The sequence below is a fragment of the Vulpes lagopus genome, chromosome 2 (assembly GCF_018345385.1).
Source record: "Vulpes lagopus strain Blue_001 chromosome 2, ASM1834538v1, whole genome shotgun sequence".
Classification (NCBI taxonomy): domain Eukaryota; kingdom Metazoa; phylum Chordata; class Mammalia; order Carnivora; family Canidae; genus Vulpes; species Vulpes lagopus.
In genome coordinates, this window is record NC_054825.1 from 44521749 (window position 1) to 44542522 (window position 20774).

The window sequence follows — 20774 nt, forward strand, 5'->3', positions numbered from 1 at the left end:
GATCTTGGCTCCAGTCGCCTTCCCTGGCAGGGGCTGGGCAGGAGAGGGGCCTGCAGGGGCTGGAGGTGGGTGGTGGGCCGTTCCCCTGCATCTCCCTCCACCCCTCCTCTCCCACACCCACCACATGGCTGGCTCATTCTAGCAGCCCAGGCTTTGCTGCTGCCACTTTGGGCCTGGCAGAGAGGCTGGGGGGCGGGGGGTCCCACCGGGGTCCTTACACTCGCTCCCCACTGCACACTGACGGCCTTATCACCGAAGAGCCCCGGCTCAGCCGCTGTCCTGGAGAAGGAGTGACCGTTGCGGCCTTGAACTTGGTTTCAGAACAAGATGTGGTAATAAGCATGGCTCTGATTCGGCCTTTTCCAAACTTTTGGGGCAAGATAAGGGAAGTGGGAGAGAGCCTCCTGCACACTCCCCAGTAGTCTGGCCCCATTACCTCTCAGCTGCCCCCACCCCAAGGGCAGGGGTGGCCTGTGAGGTGGGGGGCCGGCTCTGCAGAGGAGCACACAGTAGACTCGGGTGTGTGCCGGGGCAGGTGGGGTAGAGTGAGGCCGTGAGCAGGCGGGGTGGTGGACCCCAGGAGCTGCCCCAGAACCACTACTATGGCATTAAGGGTGTGGGCTCCGGGGTCCGCCTGTCAGCATCTGAATCCTGCTACTGCTGGCTGCACACTCCAGCACCTCTGGTTCCGCACCAGGAGAAAGAAGGCAGTGGTGGTGTCTGTCTTTTAGGCTTGGGACATCGCACTCAGGGAGCCAGGGCAGCTGGGGTACTGTGAGGCCCAGGGCCACAGCGCCTGCCCCGGTCCCTTGTCTCACCTGGAGCTCCTGACCTCTCCTCATCCTCACAGTCCCCCCAACTCTGGGGCTTCAGATTCCTCAGTGGTTGGTGGGAAGGTGGGATTGGGGAAGGTGGGCTGCCTTGTCCTTTGGGGCGGTGGCTGCAACTCCAGATCCTGGGTCCAGGCTTCCTCGAGGCTTCTCGGTGGGGTTCTGGCTATGGTAGCTGAGGCAGCGGTTCAGGCCCCAGCACCGAGGACCTCTGGATTTGCAGCCCCCGGCCTGCTTCCTCCCAGAGGGAAGAGTGTCAGAGGATGGGTCAAGCCACCTACCCCCCAGCAGGTCCAGAACCCAGCAGCTGGTCCATGGGGGGTGGGGATGAGGAGGTGGGAGTGGGGATGGGAGGGTGGGGGGTGGAGGAGGAGAGCTGACAGGACTTGGTGGTATTGAAGTGTGTGTCGGGGGTGGCTAGGGCAGTCAGGCTGGACCAGGAGATAGCTCCTTTGGTCTAAATGGATCCGAACATCCTTTTTCTGAAAGGCAGACAAAAAGAAGACGTTTCTAAGCCAAACACGCACATCCCAATCCGGTTAAAAAGCAAAATCACCAGAAGCCGCAGTGTGAGTGTATGACTGTGTATGTGTGTCTGGGGGGGGCTGTGGTCTGGGAAACACCGGGAGCAGCAGCAGCCTTGAGGATCAGTCGCTGTCATGTTCGACCCACACCGCTGGCTCTGATGGTCCTTGACGTGACAACCTTTAGTCAGCCGAGGAGAAACCTCACATCCCCTCCAATTTCACTGCCTCCCCCAGTTTGCTAAAACTTGTCTTTTCCCTTCTTTTATTTCTTTCTCGCTGGCTTCCCTCCTGTCTTGTCCTCTTAGAGGCCAGTGCTCCAGCCTCCAGTCTGGTCAGTGGGGTTGGGTCCTGCGTGCTGGAGGCCCCTTCCGTTAGCCAGATCCTTCCTCCTGCAGGAAGGAGCCGCCCTTCCTCCTCAGTGGACAGAGGTCTGGAGCCACAGCCCGGGCCGAGGCCCTGCTGGCCAGCTTGGGTTTCTGAGCCTGATGCACAGGCTCTGGGGCCCAGAGAACTCGGATCTTTACATGTGCTGGCTTTGCAAAGCTCTTAGTGGGTCGAGAGCCATTATCCTGGCTCCAGGAACAAAGAGTGGGCTTGGGGTCACTGCAGGTAGCCAGAGAGGGGATAGGGAACACTTCTGGGGGAGAGGCTTAGAACAAGGATGAAAGGAGGCGAGGGGGTGGTGAGGTCGTGAAAGAAACACAGCCACTCAGGCTTCCATTTCAAGCTTAGGACCAGGTGTTGGAGAGCTTGGACAGGGCCTGGGGGCTTCAAATTTCTTTATCCCTATGCTCATGGTCACGATGATTTATTTAAAAATATTATATTTAGGTCTTGCTCAGTGGAAGTGTGTTAAGTACCAGTTTTTCTAGAATAAATTTATCCCTGTTTTCATCTCCACCATGATTCATTGCCATCACCACCAACACCCAACAGAGATGGCCATTGTACACAGTAAGTTTTTGCTAACTGAATGAAAGTCCTCACCACCACCACCGCCATCCACAGCTACGTCTCCACCACCGCCAGAATCGATGTTACATCTCTGCCGTCAGTGCCACCACTGACATCACCACGACCACCACCTCTACCATCACCAATGACAACACATCTCTGCCACCATCTGTACCACACCACGGCACCAAGAACATCACTGACAACCACCAATCCCACCGATGTCTCCATCATCATCACCAGAGCTTACACTGCCACCTTTGCCACCAACACTGCACCATTACTAATATCCCCATTAGTACCACCACCATCTCATCTGACATCACCACCTTGACCCCTGACAACACTGCCATCATGACATCACCACCACCACCACCACCACCACCACCACCACCACTACCACCACCACCACCACCACTAATCTTATCTTCTCCCATAGGACCACGTTCCTTTCCTTCAGGGCACAAAAAGGAAATTTGCAATTATACATTCTTTAAGGTGATTATCCGGTCCCCACTCAACTCTGTGCGACTTGGAAACAGGGATTGTGTCTCTCTTTACCCCACTCTTGTCTCAGTGCCTGGACAGTGGGCAGCTCGCAGGAAAGATTCAATAAACGATGTGTTGGATTAACAGATTATTTAGACCAGCTCAGTCTCTACACTAAAGGGAACCTAGGCTCTAGCATTTCAAAGCTTCCCATAGTTCTATCTCTGGACTGGACCTTACTAGAAAAATATAACACTGGGTGATAAAGTGATAAATGAAATGAGGAGAAGCCTCAGCCGGCTTTGATACACACAGCAGCTCCATGGGAAGATCCTAATCCCCACTCCACTGGCCAAGGGTGCTGCTCATGAGCTGCAAGAAGTCTGCTCTTCTAAGATCTTTATTCCCATCACTATGTCGCCTGACATATCACCTGACATTTATCCGAACCTGGATCAATTCAGAGTCAGGATTTAATCCAGTTCATGTTCAAGACTAATTGAGGTGTTAAACATGCCCCCAGTAGGTAGGCAAGAGGTTCTCTGGAGGTGGCATAGGGAATGTTGTGAGGTTTGAGGGGCCTGGGGAAGACCACAGGGAGGAGGGCTTGGACAGGGCCTGGGGTCCCCAGGGCTCCCCACCCAAACTTCGGACACTGGGCACCTGAGAAAGATTATATAACAGTGGTTTATTTGTTTTTATTATTATTGTTATATTTATTTGATTTTTATTTTTTTGGTTATTTTTAAAAGATTTATTCATGAGAGACAGAGAGAGAGAGGCAGAGACATAAGCAGAGGTGCTTATGCCCAGGTGCCCCTGTGTAACAGCGTTTTTAAAAGCATATGATTTTATTTATTTATTTTTTAAAGATTTTATTTATTGGGACGTCTGGGTGGCTCAGCGGTTGAGTGTCTGCCTTCGGCTCAGGTCGTGATCCTGGGTCCTGGGATCCAGTCTTGCATCAGGCTCCCTGCATGGAGCCCACTTCTCCCTCTGCCTGTGTCTCTGCCTTTCACTCTGTCTTTCATGAATTAATACATAATATCTTAAAAAAAAAGATATTATTTATTTATTTTGAGAGTGACAAAGAGAGAGCATGAGAGAGGAAGAAGCAGACTCCTCACTGGGCAGAGAGACTGATGCAGGGCTAGATCCCAGGACTCTGAGATCACGACCTGAACTGAAGGCAGATGTTTAACCGACTGAGCCACCCAGGTGCCTCAAAAGCACATGGTTTTAAAAAAAGGTTCGAAAATCACTGTTCTAAAAAGTGAGTACTTGAATTATTTAGTTTTGGAATAGATATCTGGCATTGCATATATGTCTCAACCAACAATCATAGGCCAACTGATGCTACCAGGTCAAAGGATGCATTAGGAAGAGCCCACCTGGGACGCCTGGGGGGCTCAAGGGTTGAGCATCTGCCTTTGGCTCAGGGCGTGATCCCGGCGTTCTGGGATTGAGTCCCACATTGAGTTCCTGCATGGAGCCAGCTTCTCCCTCTGTCTCTCTTTCTCTGTGTCCCTCATGAATAAGTAAATAAAATCGTAAAAAAAAAAAAAAAAAAAGGAAGAGTCCATCTGATGTTTCTATGGACTCTTCCCAAGGCCACAGCTGGTGCACCAAGCTATGTCTTTGACTCTGGATCTTTGGTAAAATGAAAGCATCATTTTGTTCTTAGAGAACTTATTTCATCCAGGAACATTTATTTATTTATTTATTTACTTATAGTTTTATTGTTATTTTTTAAATTTACTTGAGAGAAAGAAAGCACAAGCATGGGGAGAGATGGAGGGAGAAGCAGACCCCTCACTAAGCAGGGAGCCTGATGCAGGGCTCCATCCCAGGACCCCAAGATTATGAGCTGAGCCGAGGACAGACGCTTAACTGACTGAGCCACCCAGGCCCCCCTGTAGGAACCCTTATTTAGCCTAAGGGCCAGGGCCACAGCCAAACGAGTGAACCCCTCGTGCCCGTCTGTCCCCACCTCTGAGAAGCTGTAGCCACAGGACAGGTACGCATGTGGGTGTGCACTTGCAGAGCAGCTAGGGGGGCATCTGGCCAGCCCCAGCCCCTCTGAGGGCTCAGCCCCTCTTGCCAACCCTCGCGCCCATCCTCAGGGCACCCCTCAGGGCATGAGCAGGCTGGAGGGGGCTTGGGACTGTGGCCGGGATGGAGAGAGCGCGCCTCGGCCTGGGGGCTGCTGAACTGCCTGGGCCCGGGGAAGGGAGAGGACAGGTGGCCGGGGGACAGTGGCGGGGGGACAGGTGTGGGGGGACAGGTGGCGGGGAACAGGTGGTGGGGGAACAGGTGGCGGGGGACAGGCGGCGTTCTCCGGGGAGGCCGAGTAAGGCTGAAGTGGAGGCTTCGTCCGAGGTGCCCTTCCTCGGACCTGGGAGCGTGACGGTGGGGCTCAGAGCCAGGAGGGGGTGGCCGCGAGCCTGGCACCCGGGCTGCCACCTGCGCAGACCCCTGGCCAGGCCCCGCAGCACCCCCGGCCGGGCGATCACAGTGTTGGGGGCCGGGCCGAGCCAGAGCCGCGTGGGGCCTCCTGCTCGGGGCCTGCTGGGGCCGAGCCTGTCAGACACTTCGGCTTTGGTTCCGAGGCAGCAGGGAGGCTCTCCGGTGGTTTCCGTCCAACGCCGGGGCCGCGTGGGGCGGCCGCAGCCTGGGCAAGCCACCGAGGGGGGGCCTCCCGGGTGCCCGCCCTCTGCCCCCAGCGGGCCTCCCTTGGCCGGACGCCCCTCCCGCGCTCACACGTCCCCGGAGACACCCCGGAGACACCGGGCCGCACACTGGGACTGCAGAGGCCGCGTCTCGGGTCGTTATATTCCCTGCGCCCTCACCCCAACGCCCCCTTGGACCTCGGGGCTGAAGCCCCCCTCTGGCAGGTGGCCCGAGGCCCCTGTCGTGCGAGTCCTCAGAGAAAGAAGTCCTTCAGGGGCTGAGGAACCTGGGAAGAGGAAGGCTCCAGCAGGGTGAGGTGGCCCACCGTCGGTCTGTGGCCTGCACTGTCCAGCCAGTGACATTGTCCTGAGCCCTGGGCGCCCAGCCCTGCGCCCCGTCTGCTGGGATGGACACAGGGACCCTGGGCCGCGGTGTCGGGCAGCGCAGTCCCCTTGGGGAGGCAGGAGGTGACCCCGCGGGCTGGTGGCAGAGAGCGGGGCCCTCGCCGTGCCTCTGAGGCCCAGTGTGCCTGCCCTGTGCCAGGCTGGCCTGGGAAAGTCAGGGAAGGACGAGGAGGGGGAGGAAGACAAGTGTTCAGGGCAACGTACCTCCTTCTGGATGAGCTCAGCGTAAACCAAGCAGGCAGCCGAGATCAGCACGTCAGCGTCAAGGTCGATGAGGCTGTTGCAGGCCTGCGCGGGAAGAGGAGCCGGGAGGAAGCAGGCCTCGGGCACAGGTGGCTGCCTGCTGCTTCCAGGGCACGTGGCCGCTGCTCGCGACAGCTGCCTGGGCCCCCGATCCCTCCCCAACCAGCCGGGCCGCCCCGAGATCTCACCACTGGAACGTGGTGTTTGGGGGCAGACAGCGAGTGCTGTTCTCCTGCCTGGCTCTAGGGAGGACCCGGGTTCCACTGACGGCGTCAGGAGCTTCTAAGGGGGACTCGTTTTATAATTGGGCTGCCCCCCTAGACTTTTTTTTTTTAACCTGGACTTCAGCTGCTTTTTAGAAATGTCAGAAACCTCTTGGTGTTTTCCCACAGGGGACCCTAGGGCCAAGGGATTCACAGTGAGGCCCTAGAGCAAGGCCTCAGTTTCTCCCTCTGCCACATAGGAGTGCGGCTGATGCATCCGGCTGGCTGTGGGCTCAGATGAGCTGGTCTGTATAAGCACCATCACAGCGCTCAGGGCATCAGTCCCGCCAGGGGGGAGGGCTGGCCCGGCCCGAGCTGCTCTCACCAGGAGGATGTCATTGCTGGTCATGCTCTCCTGCAGCACCTGCTCCCGCACCATCTGCAGCATGCTGTAGGCCACCAGCACCTGGAAGTTCCTGCACGGCTTCCCTGTCAGCAGAACCTGCCCGCGGCCATGAGTCTCCGTCGGGGCCTCCGGCCTGAGCCTGCCTCCCCCTTAGACTGGTGAGCCAGCTACCCGCTGACCACATGTCCGCCTGCGGGCACCGCCCCCGGGCCTCCCTGCTGGCTCGCTCATTTATTCAGGCAAGTGCTACGTGGGGTCCCAGGCCATTGTGCCAGCTACTGGGGAACTCAGAGAAATAGGCTTCAGGGAATTCCTTAGCTAGACAGGGAAGGAAGAGGAGGAGAGAATGAGTGAGGGGAGGAGGGAAAGAGAAAGGGAGAGAGGGAGGGAGGGGAGGGGAGAAGAGAGGGAGAGAGGGTGGCCTGGTGACTATATGGGTGGAGCTTTGGCAAAGCAACGGTTGGTAAGTCAACAATTCAGGGGTGTCACCAAGGGTCTGAGGGGTGGCCAGGGACTTGGGCATGGAAACCAGCAGGCCCTGAGGGAGGGGTAAGGCGGATAGGGGTTGACTTGTGGAGCACTGAATGCCAGGCTGAGTGTCGGGCTGGGCGGAGCAGGAGTGAGCAGTGGGGCTCTTCCCAGGGAGGTCCATCTGCTGATGGCCAAGGGCTCTGGATCAAAGAACTGCACCTCTGACCTGCCCTGGAGGGCCTCTCCTTCTCCAGGAGGGAGGGCTCAGCAGGGAGCCAGCACTCCAATGGAGGGGAGGGCAGGGGAAGGGGTCTCTGGGCCAAGTGAACAAAGGGAGGTCTGGCTGGGCAGGGTGGCAGGAAGGTGGGCCAGGCTTCCACCCACATTGGCCTGGAGGCCCCTCCTTCTGCCCTCACTGCCCCGCAGAAGGTCCTGGTGGGACTGGATGAACAAATGGATGCGCTGATGCTCTAGCCGCCTTCAATAAGGCAGGGGCAGGTGCTGGCCTGATAAACCTCAACCTGCTGAAGGAGGGGTGGGGCCTAGCCCTCCTGTCCAAAGAGGACTCACCTCCCAGAGCCTCCAGACATCGTCGAAGGACTTGAAGGCACGCTGGAAGCAGAGACAGAACCAGGGGAAGAGGGACTGCACAGTCCCCGCACCCTTCCCTCCTGTGGAGAGAGCAGTGGGGTGTCAGCCTGGAAGCTGAGGTCAGGGGAAACGGGAATGGCACACGATAGAGCAAGAGCACACAGACAGGCCCAACGGCAGGGTACGCAGACACGGGGAAGTCCAAGATGCCTGGCTCTCACTTTCCATCTTCAGAGAATGTTTGGGGTGATTTTTTTCTTTAATTTTTATTTATTTATTTATGAGAGACACACACACACAGAGGCAGAGACATAGGCAGAAGGAGAAGCAGGCTTCCCGCGGGGAGCCCAATGCAGGACTCAATCCCGGAACCCTGGGATCATGCCCTGAGCTGAAGGTTGAGGGACACTCAACCACTGAGCCACCCAGGTGCCCCTGGGGTGAATTTTCAACTGTCCAGAGGCCAACCCCATCTAGATGAACCCTCCTCCCAGGGCCTGGAGAGAAGACCAAAGCACCCTGGTCCCATGACCGGGCACTGCTGCCTGGGGCTGGGTCCCTGGCCCTTCTCAGGCCTGCCTGTCGGGGGAGATGTACGCTTGCAGGAGGCTGGTGGGGGTGGCCCACTCACGTAGGTGCTCAGCAAACATGGGGTCCAGGAAGTTGATCAGGGTGTTGAGCTTGTCTAGGTTCTTGCCTACTCCGATGTTGATGACACAGCTGTGCTCCTGAGGAAGATGGATGGGAGGGAGGGCCACCAAGTCTTTCCCTGCTTGAAGGCCGGCCTGCCTCACCAGCTGCTCGGCTCCAGGCTGGGCTCATGTCTCCGCGTGAGCCTGGGTGTCCGCTTGTGTGTCATCTGTCTGTGTGGGTGTGTTCCTTTGTATATACGTGTATGACCTGTGTGTGTGTGGTGGGGACCCAGAGAGGTCTCAGGTGTGCCTCGTGATGCACTGGGCCCAGTTCCACATCTGCACATGCTCAGTGGGTCAGAACCAAGCGGGACAAGGAAAGAGCAGTGAACACCTTGTTGCAGGGATGGAGGAAGGGGTGAGGGCAGATTCTGGACAGCTTCCCACAGAGCACGGGGGTTCCAGGGAGGAGCAACCCCAAAAGCCCTCCACCGGATCCCTGGGGGTGCGTCTGGGGGAGCCCGAGTCCCCCCGGGGTGCCTGGAGTGCAGGTCACATGAAGGCAGCAGTGAGAGACAAGGCCAAAGATCCACCTTGAATGCCTGGCCAGGGTTATTGGATTTTATTCTGGAGGCGATGGGGAGCCTTGGAGGATCTGTGGGAGCAGAGCCATGCTTGGGGAGGGGAATGCCCGGAGAGGGAGCCATCACTGGGACTGGCTGGTTACATACACTCTTCCAAAGTTTGGTGAGAGATGGACCCAGAGCACCCTTCCAGCCCCCTCCTCAACTCCAATGCCTGCAACACACACAGCGCCCCCACCCTGATCCCCCCAAAACCTTCTCTGGGCTCCTCTGGGACCCAGAGGGTCGTTTCAGGGCTGGAGGAAAGAGCTGGCCCTGCCATTGCCTGTCTAACCTCCAGGAGCCTGGGGAGTGCAGGGAGGTGGCTCCTGAGCTCGGGCCCTGCCCTCACCGTTTTCTGCAGGAAGAACTGGAAAAGCCAGAAGGTCTCGTGGTCATATTCCACCATCAGCTGGAAAAGCATCACCATCTCGTGGAAGCCCTGCTGGTACTCTGGGGTGGAGAGGGGCAGGGAGGAGGGGTGAGCCGGGGCTTGGGCTGGGAAGGGATTCCAGGAAGGGATGGGAGGAGGCGGCTGAGGAGAGGCTCAGCCCTGTGGCCCACCTGCCTGGGTATTGCAGACGTAACTCAGGAGCAGGATTTTCTCCAGTCGCTTCTTGTCGATCAGGACATTGCCTAGTGGGTCTTTGTCGTAGAGTTTCTGAATGTCATATGCTAGGTTGAGGACAACAGACAGGTAGGTGGCACCAGATGGCCTCCAGCAGAGGGGGCATGAATGGGTTTATTCACCAAGAGGCAGGACACAGGGCCCCCTGCGGAGGCGGCTGTGAAACCACAGGGGCCCACGAGGCTCTGCCCATCAAGTCCCCATACCCTGAGCTGCCTGGCTTTGTCCCCACCTCCAAATCTTTGACTAGGCCATTCTCTAGGAACCGGGGAAGCCATCTGCCCCGGGTGTGACTGAGGGGTGGGCAGGCACTGCCCCTGCCAGCCCTGCCCACCCACCTCTGCTCACCGATGGTAGTCCGAGTCTCCATGAAGTTCCGGTGCAGGTTTTCCAGAAGGGGCTGAATCTTTTCATACATCTCGCATAAGGCCTCATAGTTCTTCCTGTGGGGACAGAGCTGAGGCTAGAGGACGCAGCCTTCTCCGGGCCAGTCACAGGGCCGTCTGAGCAGTGCTCTCTGCTGGGCTGCGCCCCATCCCCGGGCTGCTCCCTTCAACTCCGCCTGCACCAGCCCTAACCACGCTCCCCTCAACTCCGCCTGCACCAGCCCTAACCATGCTCCGTCCCCATGTGCCCCTGGAGGGAGGACTGGGTGAGGCGGGTCTAGTGTCCGTCATTAGAAGGTGCTTGGGTGCGGTAGGAGGCTGCATGGTGACCCTTCAAAAGATACACCCATGCCTTAACCACTGAATCCTGTGAACGTGAACTTATTTGAAAAAGGGCCTTTGCAGATGTAATTAAGGATCTCGAGATGAGATCCATCTAGATTATCTGGGTGGACCCTGAATCCAATGACAAGTGTCCTTCTAAGGACACACAGGGACACACAGAGGAGAGACAGAGGGAAGAGGAGCGGGCCATGTGACCACGGTGGCAGAGATCAGAGGACCCAGAGCCACCAGGACCTCAGAGGCATGGGGGGACTCTTCCCTAGAGCCTTCAGGGAGTGTGGCACTGCTGGCACCTTGCTTTGGAGCTGCTGGCCGCCAGAACCAGGAGAGTAAATTTCTGTTGTTGCATAACCCTGGTTTGGGGTTCCCGTTACAGCAGCCTTGGGGAGCTAACATGGGCTCTCGAGCTGTCTAGGGGGCCCTCAATTCCCCTACTGCCCTGGATTATTATTCTCCACTGGCCCTTTGTGTACGAATCTTCACCTCAAATGGGCTGTGTAGACCCTAGAGAAGGATGGGATGGGGAAGAGGAGTTGCTGGAATGAAGCCCATGATGGGCAGTCTGTGGGCTGCTAAATGGAGCTGGGCGGGAAGGTGCTGGAACACCTCCTGTTTGGGCCATGGGTCAGGAGCACATGAGGCTTTGTCTATAAGAATAAGAAATCCATTTTGGGGAAGAAGACTGAACTTGTCAGACTAGGGTGAGTACTCCCTCCCGCCTGCACTGCCACCCACCCTCCCGCGACAGGATCTGGAATGTTCCACCTCCTTGTGCTGTCCACGGTGAGCCTCTCATCCTGGGAGCTCTGCCATGAGTAGTAGCCCGTGAGGAACTTCCAGGCTTCTGTCCTCACGAAGGGGTGCAGACCCTGGGGTGGGGGTGAGAGGTGAGAGGTCATGGGCCCTCCAAATGCCTGCCAAGAGGACATCTCCAAACGCCGTGACTGCCCCTTGCCCACCCATGCCCTCCAGTGCCAGGGCAAGGCCTTGGGGACCGTACCCTCTCCAGGATGTTCACGCAAATGAAGTCTCGTGACTTGGCCAACAGACCGTTCTCATCAAAGAAGCCATCCCATTCTGTCTTGTCAATGGGTGGTTTTCTCTTCACCTGGCAAGGACAATCACTTGAGCCCTCTGTTAAGAACCTTTGACTCTTCTTTTGAGGGTGATTTTGTTCCATGCTATACTCTGGATTTTGCAATATAAATCAAGTTCCCCACCTCTGACTCACTTCTAGAAATCTATCCTGAAGAAATCACTGCAAAGTTATAGAAAAACGCTGAATGCACAGTAATTTTCATTGCGCATTACTTACCAAAATGAGAACTGCCCGGGCTCGAAGCATTATGCAATAAGGGAAGAGTTAAGTAAACTATAATTTATATGCTCAATGGGATATTGTGAGGCATAAAAAATGATGCTTACAGGAAATGAATAATCACCTGGAAAAATTAAAATGTTAACAGAAAAAAAGCAAAATACAAAATTATACATTCAGTATCTAGCCTCTAGCCTTCTATGTGCTATACTCCTGTATGCCTGTTACATATTATGAGAACTACACCTTCTATACTCTGATGCGTACTGAATTAACCACTATAAAAACTCTGTTATAAAAAAATAAATAAAAAATAAAATAAAATAAAATAAGATTTAAAAAATGTCAAAAGCAAGAGTGGGGCAGCCCGGGTGGTTCCACGGTTTAGCGTTTGCCTTCAGCCCAGGGTGTGATCCTGGAGTCCCAGGATCAAGTCCCGCATCGGGCTCCCTGCATGGAGCCTGCTTCTCGCTCTGCCTCTCTCTCTTTGTGTCTCTTATGAATAAATAAATAAAATCTTTTTTCTTTAAAAAGCAAGAGTTATTATCTTTGAAAAATAGGAATCGACATAATCTTTTCCTTTTTCTTGTGTTTTCAAAATTTTCTGTAATAATGTCTACTGTTTTGAGAGTGGAAAATTACAAAATAAGCACTAATTAAACATACTCATGAGCTCCCCTCAGCCTTTCCTGGAAGAGTAAAACAGTTCATCCTAAGAAATGGTTTCTGGTTTACATAAGAGAGGTGTGTGAGTGTGTGTGTGGGATGAGAGGAGGTAAGTGCACTGCGTGCAAAGTAATTAAAAATGCTCAAATGAAAAAAAAAGGCTCACAAGACAGTAACCAGGAGGTAAGAGCTCCTGTCAGAATGGGGGAAGCTTCCTAGAGGAATCTGCCAATGGAGAGAAGCAGATCTTGAAATGCCACATTGCAGACATGAGGATGTGCGGATGGACAGAGCTTGGCAGGTGACTAGACACGTCTGCTATGTACACTCCCAACTCCCCATTGTTATAAACCTGAATGTGCACATGTGTGACTCAGACTGAATTTGCATCCGAGTCACCTGAGAATCTTCTTAAAATGCAGATTCTGACTCAGAGGGCCTGGGGTGGGGCCCAAGATGATGCATTTCTAACAAGCTCCCAGGGGATCCCTGGGTGGCACAGCGGTTTGGCGCCTGCCTTTGGCGCAGGGCGCGATCCTGGAGACTCGGGATCGAGTCCCACGTCGGGCTCCTGGTGCATGGAGCCTGCTTCTTCCTCTGCCTATGTCTCTGCCTCTCTCTCTCTCTCTGTGACTATCATAAAAAAAAAAATTAAAAAAAATTAAAAAAAAATCTAACAAGCTCCCAGGTGATAACTGATGCTGTGTCCACTGACCATGAGAGAGGAGAACTATTACAAGTTGCTTTAGCACTGAAAGTCAAAAAATATGAGCCCACAGGCCCAGATTTGGGGTAATTGCCACTAACTCCACATTTTATAGGGATGGATTGATCCACATAGTAACTCATACATGCTCTATCTTCTAAACTGAAATAGGCCACAGGGGCCCAAGAAGATACTAAAAAAAATAAAAATAAAAAAATAAAAAATATTCTACCCTCATTGTTGGCCCAACCTTGGGAAGCAGGCGGGATCTGTCCTGATGCCATGCCCCAATTGCACAGGCACTGTCGTCTGAGCGAGCAGAGACAGGCTTCCATCCCTCAGATGGCCATCATGTTCCCCCAGCCTATATCCAGACTGCAACACTCCGCCTGCCCTGTGGCGGGAAGTAGGAGAGAACAGGCAAAGTTGGGCTGTGTCTGGGGTCCTTAATTATGAAAGGGGATACATGAACTTTGGCAATGCATTTCCATATAAATCTTAGTCAATTTATCCATTTCTTTTTTTTTTTATCCATTTCTACAGTAGAGACAGCTGTGATTTTGATGGGGATTGTGTTGAATTTATAGGTCAGTTTGGGGAGAATTGATAACAATATTGAGTTTTCTGGCCCATGGTATATTTCTCCATCTATTTAGGTCTTCTTTAATTTCTCTCAGCATTGTTTTGTAGGTATACAGGCTATTCATATATTTTGTCAGATTTATCCCTAAATATTTTGGTTTGAGAGGATGTTATTGTATAAGGTGTTATTTTTAAATTTCCAACGTCCAATTGTTCATTGCTAGTATAATAGAAATACAACAGATTTTTATGTGTTGGTCTTGTATCTTGCTCCCTTGTTAACCTCATGTATTAGTCCTAGTAGCTTTTGTGGACTCCATGGGATTTATTATAGAGGCCAACACTAGCTAACTACAACCCATGGGCCAAATCTAGTATGCAACCTGTTTTTGCTTTTTTTTTTTTTTTTAAGATTTTATTTATTTATTAATGAGAGACAGAGAGAGAGAGAGAGAGAGAGAGGCAGAGACACAGGCATACCCTGGGCTGAAGGCAGTGCTAAACCGCTAAGCAACCCAGGCTGCCCTGTTTGCTTTTTTTTTAAAATAAAGTTTTATTGGCACACAGCCGTGTGCATTCATGTCTATGGCTGTTTTCATGCTAAAATAGCAGAGTTAAGTAGTTGCAACAGAGATATGTGGCACACAAAGATTAAAATAGTATCTGTACCTCTGCAGAAAAAGTTTACCAGCCCTGACAGGTGACCATGTTGTCTGCGAATAAAGGCAGATTAAATTCTTCCTTTCCAGTCTGGATGCCTTTTATTTACTGATTGATTTTTTTGTTTTGTTTTATGTTCTCACTGGAACCTCCAGTGCAATGGTGAATAAATGTGGTGAGAGCAGACATCTTTGCTTTGTTCCCTACCTTAGAGGTAAAGCATTCAGGCTTTCATGATTCAGTGTGATATTAACTGCAAGCTTTTTGTAGCTGCCCTTTATCAGGTTGAGGAAGCTCTCTTACATTCCTAGTTTGCTTAGAGTTTTTATCAGGAATGGCTATTGGATTTTTTCAAATGATACTCTTCATCTGTTGAAATGATCATATGGTTTTTCATTTCTTAGTTTGTTAATATAGTAAATTATATTGCAAGATTTTGAATGTCAAAACAGCCTTTGCATTCCTTGGATAAACCCACTGGTATAGGTTATCCTTTTTATACATTTTTGGATACTATATGCTAAATTTTATTTAGGATCTTTGCATCAATGTTTGTGCAAGATATTGGTCTATAATTTTCTTTTCTTGTAATGTCTTTGATTTTGGTATCAAGGTAATGTTGGCTTCATAGAATGAACAGGGATGTATTCCCAGGGATGTAAATACCCTTTAAAACTTTTTAGAAAAAAAAACTTTTTAGAATAGTTTGTATAGAATTGGTATTATTTCTTTCTTCAATATTTGGTATAACTAACCAGTTAAGCCATAGGCCTTGAGTGTTTTTTTATAGGAAGATTTTAACTACAAATTTAATTTTTTTTTTAGTAGTTTGAAGGACAGAGTCAGAATACATTTTTTTTTTTACTTTAAAAATTAGATGGGCGGGGGGATGGGGTGACTGGGTGACAGGCACTGAGCAGGGCACTTGATGGGATGAGCACTGGGTGTTATGCTATATGTTGGCAAATCGAACTCCAATAAAAAATATACAAAAAAAATTAGAGATTTATAGGAACAGGGCTTTTTCCTTCTAATTCACTTAAAATTCTTTTTAAAGATTTTATTTATTTATTCATGATAGACACACACACAGAGAGAGGCAAAGACATAGGCAGAGGGAGAAGCAGGCTCTCTGTGGGGAGCCTGATGTGGGACTTGATCCCAGGACCCCAGGATCATGACCCAAGCCACAGGTAGATGCTCAACCACTGAGCCACTGTGGTACCCCTAATTCACTTTAAAAAGTAAAAGAAAATAATACAGGAAACAACAAGGAATTCATAAAAGCATAAAGTATAAAAAAATGATAGTCAAATCAATTATGAAAATAAATGAACTAAATTATCTGATTGGTTGTAAAGAGTTACAAACATTGATGATGGCCCAGGCACTGTCATAAGCATTTTATATTTATCATTTAATTTTTGCAACCTCCTATGAGGTAGGTATAGTTATTACACTGTTTTAATAATCAGAGAACTGAGGCTGGAGGAGGATTATTTAGAGCTGAGATTTGAACCCAGGTGCAAGAACCAAGAGTGTTTAACCCTAATTCCATGCTACCAGGGAGAGTAAAAAGCAAGGATTTTCGGCTTGAATAAAAAATATACATCTGATACAAGCTGTTAACAAAAAGTATACCTTAAAATCTAATGGCATAGGAAGATTAAAAAATAAATGATAAACAAAGATATGAAAAGAGGGTCAACCACAATGAAAGGATGGCAAAGTAATTAATATGCACCGAAACCAAGATAAAAGATAAAACTTCAACACAATAAGGCAGGGATCATTGGAAACATCACAAGAAGGCATTTGCTACGTGCTCGGTGGATTCATATTACTAAACCTCTGTCTGCAACAATTGCCCATCTGCCTAACTTTGCTGTGGCTGAATTTGCTTACAAAAAGTCATGACTTCTCCTTCCAGGAAACTCAATTTCTCTATGTCCACCACTTCTGTGGGCAAACCTAAGCAAACTACAGGCCAACCACAAGAACATCTCCAAGGACAAGCACAAAAAGCCTTATTGACCTGGGAATATTTATTTATTTATTTATTTATTTATTTATTTATTTATTCATTCATTCATTTAAGATTTTATTATTTATTCCTGAGAGACACACAGAGAGAGGCAGAGACATAGACAGAGGGAGAAACAGGACTCGATCCCACGACCCCGGGATTTGACTTGAACCAAAGGCAGATGCTCAACCACTGAGCCACCCAGGCGTCCCTGACCTGGGAATATTTAAACACAGAAGTCCTCTCCTTCTCTTCTCCGGTACATTCACACCACCTGTCTATGCCAGAAATCATAGAATCTATATCTGGGGTCCTTTGAAGTAATAGCGTCCACTCAATGGTCTCTCAAATCCATCTTCATCCTCCCATATTCCCCTATTCTTTCCTCCACTAACTTATTAGCACCCTGTGCCACCATCTGGGTCAATGATCTAGTGATTCAGGATGAGGTGATATGTAGTCCATGAGGTGCTCGATACCCAGCTCTGCAGTAGCTTTTATTCTAGCCTATTAGGAAGAGTACTGCTGGGTAGAGCAGTTGTGAAAGTCTCCCACATTTAAGGTGCACTTAAATAGGTTAAAGCTCTCCACCAGCAAACCGTGGCCATGTTTCCTCTAGAGAAGGGGCCCAGAAGTAGGAGTCCTAAGTGGCTCAGTTTCTCTAACATCTTCCTGCTACCAGAGGGCTTAGCTGCAGGCACATATCTCCCCGCCCTCCTCCTATGCTGCATCATTGGAGTAAGGATTTTCTTTAGTGTTTTTAGTAAAATAGGAGAGATACCAGAGGATAAGGCAAGCCTTTCAGGAGGGTTTTTGATGCCATGCTGCTCTGAATTCTTATAGCCACAGAGCCTCCAGTAGGCCTAGGAAGGGTTCCTGGCTGCTTATGGTTCTCAACCTCTGCTACTCTGGTTCTTTTGAGGGACAAGATATACTCCCAACAGTAAGAGTGGCTCATCATGTCAGTGATTTTGACCCAGGGGAGAGCAGGGTGGCCCAAAGAGGGAAGAAGGGTTAAAATTGTGGTGGGGGAGGCATATGTGCAACTTGTAAGTTACCTGGGTGATTACTATCAATCCAGGCATGGGGGTGTATCATCAATATAGCATAGTGATTAAATGAATGGTTTAAAAACAGTGGTTCTCAAAGTTAGCTGTGCATCAGACTCATCTGGAGTTAAAACACAGATCACTGGCTCCCACCCTGAGAGTTTCTGGTTCAGAACACTTGGGGATCAAGAATCTGCATTTCTAATAAGTTCCCAGTTGATGCTGATGCTGTAGTTTTGGGCATCCTACTTTGAGAATCACTGATTTAAAAGATGGACTCCACAGTCTGGGTCTAAATACCAGCTCTGCCAACTTATCAGCTGTGTGATTTTAGGCAAGGTTCCTAGTCTCTGTGCTTCAAATTTCTCATAAAATGAAGATAATAGCATCCACCTCATGTAGGGTTATGGTGAGAATAAGCAGCTATAAATAAGGCATTTAGAACGGTTATGATACATACTAAAGGCTATCAGACAGTTTGTTATTTTATTATTATCACTATATAAGTTCAGAGAAAGAATAAAAATATAAAGAAAATCCAAATCAAGACCTGGTGATAATTTGCAATAAAGCCATAAACATTTAAAACTCAGGGAGAGGTGCCCATTTTCCCTTTCTGCTTTCTTATGTATAATTCCTTAATCAATATGATTAATGAAACTTGAGATCGGTTAAGGTCATTATAATTAGTTATTATGATTTTGAAAAATATACGTGTAGAAAACTTTTATGACTGAGGCCGACTTTAATGAATAGATGTATCTTATCAAGTGGGCTTGAAACTACCCACTAATGAAGGCATTACTGTCACCTGGTGGCAGCATAACAAAATTGTTGGCAAACGCACCAAGGAAAATTTATCAGCATTTTCAAGACTGAACTTGCAAGCCTAAAACTCATTAAAGTTAGAATGTCACATATAGGGAAAGTTAACTGGCTTAGAAAGAAGGGTGACAGGGAGCAAGGGGGTCTGTGTACTTCAGTCCTGCTGTTAGTGCTAATGTGAGGTCAAGGTACAGCTTAACCTGCTCAACCTTGTAGGCTAGCCTACGGTTCTAATCCTTCCCACCCAACTGAGGAAAGGTGGCCCTAATCAAACCAGAAGTTGGGGACGGAGGGACTTGGAGCTGATGAAGAACACGCACCAGGATGAAGGAGGCTGACCACCTGGCAGAAAGGCTGTTTTCAGGAGAGAGGGTGGTCATGGCGCTTGCTGGCCGTCTTCAAAGCAGCTTCTGACCAGAGCTCACTTGGAGCCCTAAATGATGCTTAATTAGAAGGGGAAAGTGATCTTCCTTTTGGAGGATGAGTTTCATTCCCAGGAGGACCTGGGCCTCTCCTTGACTTCCCACACCTGCACAGAGCCAGGCAGCATCTGTCACAAGTCCCCTGGAACCCTCATCACAATGACCTTGGAACACGGAACCCTCACCTTCAGAGGTAACACACACCCAGGAACCAACTAAGTCTAAATCACAGGACATACAGGATGTGCGGTGGAGGTTGGGGTCAGAGAACATGCAGATCAGTGTGCTGGGCAGGTCAGGGGAGGCTTCCTAGGGGAGGTGGACCAGGAAGTCTTCTTCCCTATCTCTGGCTGTCCCTCCTCTGGGCTCCCTCGCCTTATCATCCCACAGATCAGTACCCAAACCCAGAGTACACCTAGAATCTGAGCTTCAGGTTTCGTGGGTGTCCATTCTAGTGATTCAGAATCAGTTGTCTGGGTTGGGGACCCAGGGAACTGTATTTTGAAAAACTCTCCTGGCGACTCAGTGTCAGTATGTGTATTTGAATGGTAGTTTCTGGGGTTAGAGACCGGTTTTATTTATCTTTATATCCAGAGCACTTAAGACAGTGCCTGCATGACTGAATGAATGACCTAATTGAACAGAAGAATAAACGAAGCTCTCTTAGATCTCATCTTACTGTGCTGTCTGAAGGTGTCGCAGAGATTTCTGTATGTGTCATGTCTCCCCTCCTACTCTGGGCTCCTCAGGTCCAGGGTCAATGCTTCATTCTTTTGGGCTTTCCTCCCAGTGCCGAAACCTGCTGCCTGGCACTTTGCAGGTTCTCAATATTTTTTTTAATGTATTCATTTACTCATGAGAGACAGAGAGAGAGAGAGAGAGAGAGAGAGAGAGAGAGAGAGGCAGAGACCCAGGCTCCATGCAGGGAGCCCGACGTGGGACTTGATCCCGGGTCTCCAGGATCAGGCCCTGGGCTGAAGGTGGCACTAAACCGCTGAGCCACCCTGGGGCTGCCCCTCAATATTTGTTGACTGAATCTGAGGAGTTGGCTCCTCTTGGCTTTGGCCTTGCTGGTTCTCTACCTTAAGCATTGCTTGCATTTCTACCCAGGTCCCAGCCACTAGAGCCATCTGGCTCAAAAGCTTCCATAGTCATTAGGAGATAGTAGTAATTAGACCAACCAAATTGGAATCAGGAGCTTGGAGAAGGAATTTGGACTCAAATTTGGATGTTCCCCCCTTCTGAGCCATGGGTCCCCCATCCATGAAATCAGAATAGAGTCAACCTCCAGCTCTCACATCCTTATTAACATAATGAATCAGCATCCACACGGAAGTCTTCAGTGGACACAATTCATTGTCTCATTTACTGTTACTGTTCTGTTAGCTTGCAGCACTTGGGGGGTCCTTTTAAATCAAAACTCCTTATTCTCTGCCTTCTCCACGACTCCATGCCAGCCCAGGAAAGCATTATAGCTTCGTCCTTTTAATCTGCTGCCCTTAGGTCTTATGGAGTAGGAGGTGGGTGGCTTTGAGCAGGAAGCGGTGGAAGGAGGATGGGACAGCCTCCCACAGAGCCTCCATTCTGAGGTCTGCAAGAAGCTTTCAAAGCTAACGTCCAGAGCAGGAGGAATGGCATGGGCATTACTCACCATTTGGGATTATCTATGCCTCTGTTCCTCCACGTTAACGACGCCGACAACTGAGAATTAACTGCAATTTTTCCCTAAGAAGCTCAGGATCAGGCAGGGAGTTGGAAAATCTGTGTGCTAAATCCGACGTGGTTTCTAAAAGGAACATGATGGCCATAGATCATCTACTGAACTTCCTTTCACCTCTGGCTCCTTATCTGTAAATTGTAGATAATAACCCCAGCCCAAATTAGCCAGTATAGTTTGGTCATATTACAAAAGCCTCAGAGCAACCACATGGAGGCTTAATATTCAAATGGAATTGCCGGACACTGAAGCAAGAAAGGTTTTTGATCTCTTTTACTCCTTTTGCCGAAACTTATAAGGGATTTACATGTGTCAATCTCATTTTTTCAGGGCTGAATGATCCTTACCCTGTCCATTTATTTACATAATTCCCCAAGTTCTTTAGATCCCCCTGTATCATT

General features: G+C 50.3%; 1 protein-coding gene across 7 annotated transcripts; it reads right to left on the minus strand.

The window, feature by feature from the left end:
* Window positions 1-1251: 1251 nt before the first annotated feature.
* On the minus strand, window positions 1252-20435 carry TBC1D21 (TBC1 domain family member 21). Of its 7 annotated transcripts, XM_041744743.1 has the most exons (11): window positions 20308-20401; window positions 11403-11510; window positions 11168-11271; window positions 10020-10114; window positions 9608-9718; window positions 9396-9496; window positions 8420-8516; window positions 7768-7868; window positions 6706-6822; window positions 6079-6162; window positions 4620-5756 (listed from the first exon to the last, which is right to left on the minus strand). In XM_041744743.1, the coding sequence occupies exons 1-11, from the start codon at window positions 20308-20310 to the stop codon at window positions 5724-5726; spliced, it is 954 nt and encodes a 317-aa protein (XP_041600677.1). In that variant the 5' UTR covers window positions 20311-20401; the 3' UTR covers window positions 4620-5723. The 7 variants fall into 7 exon arrangements, 6 of the variants coding, with proteins under 6 accessions (XP_041600677.1, XP_041600672.1, XP_041600673.1 ...); XR_005986155.1 differs by lacking the exon at window positions 4620-5756 and adding an exon at window positions 1252-1312 and having other exon boundaries at window positions 6079-6822; XM_041744738.1 differs by having other exon boundaries at window positions 4620-6162.
* Window positions 20436-20774: the final 339 nt, after the last annotated feature.